General features: G+C 37.3%; 1 protein-coding gene across 1 annotated transcript; it reads right to left on the bottom strand.

Moving 5' to 3' along the window:
• Positions 1 to 3,077: 3,077 nt before the first annotated feature.
• LOC129805371 (elongation factor G, mitochondrial-like) lies at positions 3,078 to 11,602 on the bottom strand. Its single transcript, XM_055853252.1, has 3 exons — positions 11,416 to 11,602; positions 9,623 to 11,339; positions 3,078 to 3,593 (listed from the first exon to the last, which is right to left on the bottom strand). The coding sequence occupies exons 1-3, from the start codon at positions 11,485 to 11,487 to the stop codon at positions 3,139 to 3,141; spliced, it is 2,244 nt and encodes a 747-aa protein (XP_055709227.1). The 5' UTR covers positions 11,488 to 11,602; the 3' UTR covers positions 3,078 to 3,138.
• Positions 11,603 to 12,169: the final 567 nt, after the last annotated feature.

Here is a 12,169-nt window from a genome sequence, read left to right as displayed (position 1 = left end):
CTACTGTATTATCGAGGACATTATATCACTTTTAAATAAATAAAACCTTTATTGTCGCTGTAAATGTGATTTTTGTGAAGACCGCCTGGAGGCGGTCTTCACAAAAATATATTTTTTAATAATATTGTCCAAAATAATTGAGTTTGGGCCTTTTCAAGCGGGTGCGAGAAGTGGTCATTTTTTGTATTTTTAATAAGAATCATTTTTTTTAAGTAATACACCGTTAAATTGAGGGGCTATTAGTTTGATATATCTACACTGAGAAAAAAAGAGGGTGCGATTAACATTTTTTCCTCAGAAATTTAACACTTTTTAGGTGTAAAAATATATCAACATTTTTTAATGTTAATTTTACACCTTTTTAAGGGTAAAATTAACATGAAAAAGGGTAACTTTAACACCTAATACACCTAAAAAGCATAATATTTACACCGATTTCGGATCAATAATGCAAGGTAAAATTAACATTTCCGGAATGTTATTTTAACTTTTTCGGATTTCTCTTCAGTGTATAGACAACATATCTAAGTAACTTTGTGTCAAATTTAAGTTACTTTATAATAAGGATTTTAAAATTATAATTAAATTAATTTCAGTTTTGCCTAAAAGTGGCGATAAGTGGTTACTCCACCCTACCCAAGATTAATAATGAATGTGTTCCAACCAATAAATAGCTCGTCTAGTATAAAATCGTATCGAGGACGCCAAATCTGTGGCAATTTTCGTGCTACATGGTTTTACTTTTTTAATTCGAAATTCTCTTTCCCTCCTGCTGCCAGAAATCGCATTTGATTTCGTCATGCATGCGTCTGTATAAATAAAACACTCTTAAGTTGATTTTTATTTGATGTTCCTTATGAACTTTTGCCACCGAAATCCATCTCGACTGAAGTATAGGCCTTAACTGTAAGACGAAATCACTTACGCGGATTTGTTCCCGACAATGGGAACAAAAAGATTCCCCATATGAGTAACAATTTCGTTCCAAAAATTACCTCGTTTACGGACACCGAAAATTTTTGGAACAAATATGTTACAGATGTAGGAATAATATTGTTATAAAAAATATGTACCAATTTGTTCCTGAGAGTGGGAATAAAACAGCCAAGTGCAACAAATTATATTCCAACTTTCAGGAACGAATTTGTATAAAACGAATTCAACTCGAATTTGTAGACATTCCACTGTATCAAAACGGTTCCAAAGGAAAACTCTAACAAAATTGTAACTGCATTTCATAACAAAACTTGTTCCAATATTTTGTTCAGTGTCCAAGGGTTTTTACCGTGTGGCGATGGCGAAGCATCCCATGCTTTGCGAAAAGCTCGAACTAGTGACTTTATTCCGGGTTCAGACTGGAGGTTTAGCCCAGTTCTCTCTGTGGCAGCCAAAATCCCGAAAGCCAAAATCCCGAATGTTCAAAATCATGAAAGGGATTATTATTAATCGTATCGAGACACTTTATTTGGGTATTACAATGTAATCATTACAAGGTGCCTCGTGTTGGAAGAATCTGCTGATCATAGATCGCCCAGGAACGCCTTCCCCGTAGTGAATGCTTCTTCCGTGTTCCTGAAGGTTTGTGGGCAGAGGCGGTGCATTTTATTACGTTTTACAGCAGTGAAAAATGTCTTTTTCTCGACATTCAATTGTTTGCACCGGGCGGGACTCGAACTCACAACTTTGAGAGTCGAGTCAGATATCTCGTCCGCCCAAGACCAGCTGTCTTGCCTATTGCACCACTGAGATCCCCATGAAAGGGATGAAATTATATGGAGGAAAATGTTTAGAATAATTTTCCAAGACACAGAAAATTTCCCTTTGCCTCCAGCAAGCGCGGGTGCAATTGAGGTTGCAGCTATGACACTTTTAAGAATTCGAGATTTTGGCTTTCGGAATTTTGGCCCATTCGGGATTTTGGCTTTCGGGATTTTGACGTTCGTGATTTTGGCTTTCGGGACTTTGGCTTTCGGGATTTTGACCGGGACCCCAAGTTCTACGGCAATTTCACCCATATATCAGTTTTCTGTCAGTCCATCCATCCCCCAAAAATAGGCAAAAAATGAGGTTTTTCTAATTTTGCAAAAAATTGGCCCTGACGATTTCGTTCATTTTTGGATATGTTTCGGAGGTAGTCCAGCTGAACATTTCGTCCTTAGACACCTATCACCGGAAAAATCGCCATCTTGAATTATTCAAGGTCAAAGATCAACCATCCTGGAGGGCCTAATTTTCAACGGATATGGTTAAATTTGGACTTTTTTGAAAGATAATTCTGAATCCGACTGCATCGGTCATAATCGCTGATGGATCGGGAAAGTAACGCTAATAGATTTATTTTGAAAATACTGTTTTTCGCACTTTGTTCAGTTTTTTGACCCATATAAAATTGAAACGGTAAGAGATATCAACTTTCGGTCTCCGATGACCCCTCCTCAAATGACCTTATCTTGAAAATAATCTCTTTGTTTTTACCCCTCCCCCTTCATGCGTTCCCTATCCCCCAAAAATAGGCAAAAAATGAGGTTTTTCTAATTTTTAAAAAAAAATTGGCCCTGACGATTTTCTTCATTTTTGGATATGTTATGGAGGTAGTCCAGCTGAACATTTCGTCCTTAGATACCTATTACCGGAAAATTCGCCATCTTCAATTATTGAAGGTCAAAGCTTAATTTTCACACAATTTGTTCAATTAATTAATTAAAAGGTTAATGTTTTTTTGAAACCCTCTTCTTGAACAATTTTCAACTTCAAGATGGTTTTGTAGTGATTTAAGGCCTCTACACATTGGGAGCCATTTTTGTCAAAAATTGCATTTTTGACAGAATTTTGACGTTTCTGCCTATAGCACTGCAGCCAATTTCCTTCAAAAAAGCATTTTTTGACGAAAATTGTTCTCAATGTGTAGACACCTTTATAGACAAAATAAATTCGACAATAATTTTCTGTACATCAGAAAACTTGCGAAAAGGTATATAAGGCAGAGCTCTTTCTCGGGAGTTCGAGCAGCTCGCAAAGCCTCGGACGCTTTGCCACCCCTTTCTTTACTTAATTTCATATTAAAAAATAAAACTGAATACTTCATTAAAATAATTTATTTAAAGAATTCATTTAATAATTAATATACACTAAAAACATTTAGTTCTTCTTCTTTTTCCTCTCATCTACTACAATGCCCTGTGATCGTTGATATTCCTGAATGAGTTTTTCCTGCAACTCCGGCAGACAAGGAGAATATCGTGAGTATTCCATTGTAAATTCACCCTTTCCCTGAGTGCTAGATCGCAATTCACCCGCATAGCCAAACATGTCATTCAGGGGAACCTCAGCGTATGTGGTGAACCATCCCTCATTCCCATCTGTTCCAGTGATGATTCCATGGCGTTTACTCAACTGACCAAGGATGGCTCCCTGGAATTCTTCAGGAGCTGTCACTTCCACCGACATAATGGGTTCTAGGATCTGCCAGGCGCCATTTTCAAAAACTTCCCGTACAGCTCCTTGGGCGGCCAGGAAAAAGGAATATTCACTGGAATCCACCATATGATGGGCACCATCCTGAAGGCGGAATTTTATACCAGACAACCGATGACCTAAAAAAAATGGATTTTTTTTATAAAGATTTGGACTGTATATGTAATCTTTTTTGTTCTAACAACTTTTACTCCGCGTGGCATGCGTTCTACGATTGACTTATGGCCCCTACAAACTGGAGAAATTTATGTCCATATTGAAGCAAATTACCTATGCTTGTGTAGGAAAAACTCTTCAATATGGACATAAATTTCGCTATTGTGTAGAGGCCATTAATCAAAAGAAATCTTACGAGCGTATACAAATCTTCTCGATGGGTAAATGTTATTTCGCGCGTTTTTTCGGTCCTGAAAATGTGCATAATTCCAGGATCCAGTGTAAGTGCCTTGAGAGACATAAGGATTAGCCGAGAGACGGCTTAGTGTAATTATATTCGAAAATATGGTTAACCCTTTAACGACGACACAGTTTTCGCTTACCGAAAATCACCAATAAAAATGAAACCGATAAGCAAAACTTGTGAAACGTTTTACATCTAACCTTCGAAAAGCCAACACAGTCTAATTTGGTGTATTTTTTGTCTCCATGAATGATAGGGACAAAAATAGCCCAAAAATTTAAGTAATTTTTTTTTGACGATACCAATGAATAATATTTTTCGCTTTAATGAAAAATATTACGTATGAGTTATTGTAGTTTTTATTTTCAAAAAGGGTTTTGCTTAAAAAAAAAAATTGGAAGTATGAAAAATAAGTAAAATCAATTATGAATTTGAGAATTTAAAAATTCGCCATATTTGAGCTTAAATATTTACTACATAGCAAATAGCTAGAGATTTGCAAAAAATATTTAAGATTCATTCAACCTTCTACTTTACAATTATGCACAGTTATAGGAAAATAATAACTTTAGATATAGTCAGGAAAAATTATTTTCTTTATGGGACACCGGTGTTCCAATCGTCCTTAAAGGGTTAAACTGCATTTCCATCAATTTCTACTAAGCCGTTTCTCGGATTAAGTCTTAAGTCTGTCTAAGGCATTGAGAATGTGTACAATTTTTCGATTGTGAGTTGAATTTTAGAGATGAAGAAACGCATTCAGCCAATCAAGATCAGTTCGTTCGACGATTCTTTATCCGAAAAATTCAAATAAGAATTTGCACAATTTCCACTTGATTGTAAGCTGAGATTCTTTATGATCTGAGCTTTTGTGGTCCGAGGTGAAAACCGACCTCGTCAGATCGGATCCAAAATTTTAAATCTACACATTTTGACATTTCATAGATTACGAATATCATTATATGCACTAAAAACCGATTTTCATGGACATTTCGTCCCATCGATCGGTCTTATAGCTACTTCTGGAGAGAGAACGAAAAGAGATATCAGCAAGTGGTTTTCGATAAAAGAGTAGTTGGAAGTAGGTGATGTAAAACACCCACCTCCAACCCCTTAAGTCATTTTGGAACACCCTCAAATTTTTCTCAATAACTCAGCTATGGTATTGATCGGTAAAAAATATTAGTTTTGACTGATTTTCGGGATGGTCCGTCCGTACGGCTGATTCTACGTGATTCAAGCGTCGTTAGCGAGAAAACGAAAACAGATATCACCAAACGATTTTCGGCAAAGACTGAATATCGTGGTGGTGATGTCAGATGATGATATCAAATGCATCGGCCACACCTTTATGGGGAACCTCCCCATAAGTAGACCCAAGGATCGTTAACATGCCCCTCATTTTTCCCCCAAACCTCTCGTTCCCCTCCAAAACTCTGCTTTTTGGGATTGCTCGAAAACGCGTCGTACGATTGTTTTTTCATTTTTGTATATGTTTGAGAGATTACCCAGGCGGACATTTCGTCCTTAGACGAAAAGGGACAGATAATCCTAACTGGCTTATTGTAGGTGAGATTCTTAATGTGAGCTAACTCGAAGTGTATGCAAATTCGATTTAGAGCTGAAGTTGGGGTACGCCATTCAGTTATCTTGAATCAAATTCGTGAAATTATACAAATTTTGTATTTAAACCAAAATATCAAAGATTTGGATGGAGTGACAGGAAAGTGATATATGGGTGAAATGTAGACCATAATGTTCTCTATAATTTTGCCGTAGAACTTGATCTCATCGATTAATCAGAAGCCGAGATAATCGAGGTTGTTTGTTTCTGAACTCGGTTTTTCGACCAGAGCGCCCCAAGTGTTCATTTGATGAACTTCAACTATATCAAAGAATTGTTGTATTTTGTGAGACTTTCCATTTAAAACCCTATTTTAAGTGTCTTGGTCGAGAAGAAGTAGTCAAATTGGCATCTGAGTGGTTCCAAAGCGTTATTATGGGAAAAATCAATTTTTTCACACTTAAACGACAAAATCGGACAAATCGCATTATCTAATCGAAAAATAATGTATAGACGAAATTTAGAGACAAATGTCCTCTACAATTATGTCGAAGTAATCATCAAAATCGGTTCAGCGACAGTCAATATAATTGAGGTTATGTGATATTGAAATTGGTTTTTCGACTGTGGCGCCCCTGGTGTTGGTTTCACGAAGTTCAAATGTTCTAAAAAGTTGTGACATTTGGTGAGATCTTTCGTTTAAGCCCTCATCCATCAAAATCAGTCACATAGAACCGGAGATATGATTTTTGAATTTCGTGAACTTTGACCCCTCATATCTCCGGTTCTATTGAAACCACAGCGCACTTACGCCCCATTTTGGAAACGTCCTAGACTGGACTACAACACTCAAAAATTTCATTAACTTGCACAACACAGTTTTTTTTAAAAAAAAATAGTTTGAATTTCGATGAATTTTGACGCTATCGCAGCGCCATCTGTGGTGACTTTTTGAACTTCCATATGAAAGTGCTCATCGAGACGAAACCAAAAACCCAAAATTTAGCTCAAAATGTTAATTAGAACCGGAGATAGAGGCCGGTCAATATTCGAACTTTGACCCCTTATAGCTCGGGTCAGGGGTAATGGATCGACTTAAATATTCTTTTGTTTGATAGGTATAATCAGCGGCTACAACATAGGTGAGGGTGGGGCAGTTCAATTTTTGCATATTCTTATCTCCTTGAAAGGATTGAAATAAAACCTTTATGTTACTGAAGCTATAACTGAGACCCATGTTCATAAAAATAATTAATTTCGTAACGCTTCTAGTTTGAGTTCTGTAATTGATTTTATAAAACTGCAATAAAATGAAACTTTTTATAATGTCTTATTTTCAACAATTTCTGAACCATTGCACTTATCTATCGAAGTAACATAATTGTATTAATTTACTAGTGGTTTTATGATTATTATAAGGCATTTAGCGTTGAATGAATTCTAAGACGGTTCTGACAATTTTGATTTGAGTTCCGAAAGTGCGTAAGGGGCAGTTTCGAGCAAGCACATGGAGAAGTTTCCTGTGTCCAATATTTTACTTTTTTAATCAAAATTAACGTAAAGCAATCACTGAGAACGTTTTGTAGCTGTTTTTGTCGATAAAGTTCGAAATTTTGGGAAGTAGATTTTCTAAAAACTCATTAACAAAAAAATTAAAAAAAAAAATCTTTCAATGATTTTAAGTGCTTAAAAACGCTAAAGTTAATTATTATAATATTTTTCAGAATGTTTTCAGCAAGATATTATAATTTTTTTTGTAGTATTATGACAATTCAAGATTTTAAAATACTATTATAAAACTGTTATACTAAAAACGACATGTTCTAAGGCGACATATTGATCCATTTATGTTCTGAATTAGCTTAGAACTACAAAACACATTTCTTTCGTATAAAATATTAAAGAAAATTGCTCAATTAATGAGAAATAGGATTGAAAATTTGTGGCGATATTTTATTTTCACTGTATGATTAATAAGAGTTAAAATTCTGTTATAAAGTTCTTGCTCGATTATATTTTTATGTTTTAAAGTCCTAGAAGACTTTAAAATAGTAATTTTAATCAATTCTGATATCGCAAGTTTCATATAAACACATTTTTTCTTTTTCAAAAATTGCCTCATTATTTATCTTGAAATTGCCCCACTACGGGGGACTTTCACGCATCCTGCCATTCAAATGAAATCATCTTCTCCACAATAGACCAATGAAGTTAAAGGATTATTGTTATTGTTTTTATTAACCCGAAACCCAACTGTAACTCACAGAATATATAAAGTTTTAATTCTGTTTATCATATTTTTACAAAATGGTCTTAAAATCCATATTTTGTAATTTAGGGGTGAAACTACCCCACCCTCCCCTACTAAAATTTCAGCCCGATGCACAAAGGAATTTTTGAGTTTTAGAAAATTTAAAAATCTTCTTTTTAAAAATAGCGCCCCTAGCGGTAGTTTGATGAACTTGCGATGTTAGAAGGGGAAGTGGTATTTCACGAGAGCTTTCCAAAACGCCCTCACTTTTTACATTCTGACAATTAGAACTGAAGTTATGGCCATTTTAAGAATTGTTTTTTGGATCCTAATTGCTCAGGTCTGGGGGGTCGGCGGGAGACCTTAAGTTTAGTATTGATCGAAAGCCCTAAGACTCAGCTATAACATACTAAAATTTGAGCCCGATCGATGCCATAGGGGCGGAACTATTGAGAAAACAAAAAAGGGGGGTATTCAAAATGGCGGAAGCAGGAGGGGGGGTCAATGCACCAAGTTGCAATTTTTACCCCATATAACCTTTGCCGAAAACCGCAAGTCGATATCTCTTTTGGTTTAGGAGCTATTAAGCTCCAAAGAGCGGCCCGCCGGGAACGTAACTTAGCCCCCCATATATTCGTGATCACGAAGTGATGAAACACATTTTGGCCAAATTTGAGGTCGATCGGACGACATGAAATTTTGATAGGATTATAGTACAGTAGAGTCTCGCTATAAGCCATCGCTCTATAGTCCACAATTTATCGATCGTTGATTTCAAAACTCTGATTTTGAGTTAGGTTATGTTTTAGAGTACGCGACATGCAATGTTGTCATAATTATTTTAATATTTTTGGCAAACTTTATTAAGTAGTTGTGATAATTGTGATCCACAATGAAGAGAGCGAGGACAAGTACCACAATCGCAAAGAAAGTGGAAGCCGTCGAGCAATTTCAATACTAAAAGTCGTTGATAATTTTAAAAAATGACATGGACTAGTGCGACCCAAGTGTCAAATCTGGAACCAAATATGGACTATAGCGAGACTCTACTGTAGGTGAGATTATTAAGAATCTCACCTAATACCGTTGAATCATTCCTAATACCGGTTTTTCAAGGTCAATAGCTAAAAAGACACTAGAGAGCCCATTTATCAAGCGAATGGTATTATGTGTGGGCTCGTTGGAAAGGTCTTGGAATTTCCTATTTCCTGGATACCGGTTCCAATCGGTTCTGAACCGGTTCATGGCCGGTAACTAATTTTTATCCGAAAATCAATTCTATTCATTTTTAAACTATTTTGGAGGCACTTGAATTGGTTCAAATCGGTTGATGCGAAAGTTCTTTTTTTTAGGTATAGCATCTAAGTCACGAGTTCGAGCATTCCGCAAAGCCTGAAACGCTTTGCCACCCGTTTTTCTTGGTTTTTTATACTTTTTTAAACTATTTAGAATAGAAAATGACAAGAGAAAATCTCAGATATATCTTATGGTATCAGAGATTTTTTTATATGTAGGTGAAAATTGGATTGTTGGCAGAATCTTGGGGGTAAAGAATTGCGTGGAGCTAATTTTATTCGTTTTCTGCCGTCGAGAACAGATTACTACACTGAGAAAAAAAAGAGGGTGCGATTAACTTTTTTTTCCTCATAAATTTAACACTTTTTTAGGTGTAAAAATATATCAATATTTTTTAATGTTAATTTTACATCTGTTTAAGTGTAAAATTAACACGAAAAAGGGTAATATTTACACCGATTTTGGATCACTACTGCAGGGTAAAATTAATTTTTCCGGAATGATATTTCAACTTTTTCGGATTTCTCTCACTCACAGTGTAGATGCGATTTTTTACCTCCAAAAGACAGCGAGAATCTCACCTACCACCATAAGCTTATCTGCGGGCTTATGACTGATTTTTAAAATTAACACTAACCTGTGAGCAAGCCTTTCTCTGCCATTGCCCTAAAGCCCTTCTCTATTCCTGGTATATATTGCTTGGGCACATTCGTGCCAATTGTCTCATCCACAAATTCCAGGACTGTATTATTCGTTGGAGGAAGGGGTTCCAGTATTCCCGTAACCCTTCCGTATTGCCCTTGGCCACCTGATTGCTTCTTATGGAGATAGTCAAAGGGACAAGGAGCCACTAGGGTTTCTCTGAAAGCCACTTTGGGCTTCCCCAGTGTCACTGGACACCCATACTCGCGTTCCATGCGTTGTGCATAGATCTCGAGATGAAGTTCTCCCATGCCTGAGACTAGGGTCTCCTTGATATCGGGATCGTAGTGAAAATGGAATGTAGGATCCTCCTTGGTGAATCTGGCAATGGCTTTTGAAAAATTGTCCCGATCCTTGGTATTATTGGGCACAATTGACATAGCCACAACGGGATCAGGAACATAGATAGATTCCATTGAGAGTGGGAGCTTTGGATTGACCACAAAAGTGTCACCACTGGCACAATCGACGCCAAAGAGAGCAAAGATATCTCCGGCAAAAACTTCATTTACATCTTCCATTTGATTTGAATGCAAACGAACTAGCCTAGCAATCCTAACTTTCTTGTTGGTCCTCGTGTTGTAGATATTATCTCCTTTCTTTAACATTCCCTGATAGCACCTCAAATAGGTCAACTGACCAAATCTTCCAGCTTCTAGTTTGAAAGCTAATCCTACGAAAGGATTGGAATCGCTCCTGGCTGAATTTAGAACAATTTTCTCAGTGGGCTTTCCTTCCTCCTCCACCAGAGCTGTATTCTCCACTTCACCGGGATTTGGAAGATAGTCCAGGACTGCATCCAGCAAGGGCTGAACACCTTTATTCTTGAGTGCAGTACCCATGAGAACAGGCGTGAACTTCCTCTTGAGGCATGATCTCCGAATTGCTCCCATTATGTCCTCAATGGTCAATCCTTTGTCCTCCAGGAAGAGCTCTCCGAGAGTGTCATCCACATTTGATAAATGTTCAATCAATTCCTGCCGTCTATCACCAGCTTCTGCCCTCATCTCTTGAGGGACTTCATCTCTTCTGATCTTCATTCCAAAGTCTCCCTCAAAGTAGATAGCTTCGTTCCTTATAAGATCAACAACTCCCTCAGAATCAGATTCAAGGCCAATGGGAAGCTGCAGGAAAGCGGCATTGTGATTCAATTTGGAACGCATCTGATGCAGGACACGGTTTGGATTTGCTCCCATTCGATCTAGTTTATTGATGAATGCCAGACAGGGAACGTTGTATCGCTTCATTTGCCTATTGACCGTCAGTGTTTGACTCTGAACTCCACCTACAGCGCACAGAACAAGAATTGCTCCATCCAGAACACGAAGTGCCCTCTCAACTTCCACAGTAAAGTCCACATGACCAGGAGTGTCAATTATGTTAATATTGTGTTCCTTCCAGATGGTATAAGTGGCTGCAGACTGAATGGTAATCCCCCGTTGTCTCTCAAGCTCCATCGAGTCCATAGTGGCTCCCACATTGTCTTTCCCTTTTACCTCATGCATAGTCTCTATCCGGCCGGTGTAGTAGAGAATCCTCTCAGTGAGTGTCGTTTTTCCACTGTCAATGTGGGCAGATATCCCAATATTCCTAATCTTCTCCAGCGGCTTGTGCTCCGCGAACTTGGCATGGGAAGAGAAAAGTCTGGGATTCTAACCAGAGGAAGAAGGAATCAAAAAAATCAATGAGAATGAGGTTATGTGGTGTTATATCATCTCTTTCACATACATTCAACACTGATTTCCCACAATAAGCAGTTCTCAAGGTAAGAGGGAGTCTTAAGACACTAAAAATTGCCATTTTCACACTCAACACTTGCAGAAGAACTAGAAAAAGAGTCACATGAAAAATCCTGCAAGAGGCAGGAGCAGGAGGAAAAAAAAACACTGGCACTCCACTCTCGAAGCAACTGAAGTTAGCAACAAATCAGCCCGAAGTTTTACCGAAAATTTTTCGCGGGAAATCGATTTTGTGTTATTGGATGTCACCCGGTGGACTTTCATAACCTCAAACCCATTTGAAATCTTTCTGAGAAAATAATTGTGCAAATTCCACTACCCTGAAAAAATTACCCAAAAAATTTTGACAGATTTTACCCATTTGAGCAACTCTGAGCAAAGTTACACAGAAAAAAATAGTGAGTGTAAAAACAAACAAAAAAAGAATAAATGATGAGAATGCAAATCAATTAAGTTGTAAAACCAGGAAATTATTACCATCTAAGGTAAATATGCGAAGAGCCTAGTGTGAGACAAAGAGATATCCATTTCAATCTCAAGGAAATTCCACTCCAGAAATATTACTTCAGGAGACCCTGGCCAGGAACCCTAAAACCTTACTCAGTGATTCTGCTGCAGGATGAGAGTACGATAAATACCGTATCTGGTGCACCATGTGGGAATGCCCAGTCGACAGTAAGTGTCCCTCAGCTCCTCATCCCAATCTCTAGGAAGGGGCATTTTACATGTAGGCAAAATGGAAG

Source organism: Phlebotomus papatasi, chromosome 3, assembly GCF_024763615.1.
Source record: "Phlebotomus papatasi isolate M1 chromosome 3, Ppap_2.1, whole genome shotgun sequence".
NCBI lineage: Eukaryota > Metazoa > Arthropoda > Insecta > Diptera > Psychodidae > Phlebotomus > Phlebotomus papatasi.
The sequence above is the reverse complement of the archived record's forward strand: the minus strand, read 5'-3'. Positions and strand labels throughout refer to the sequence as shown.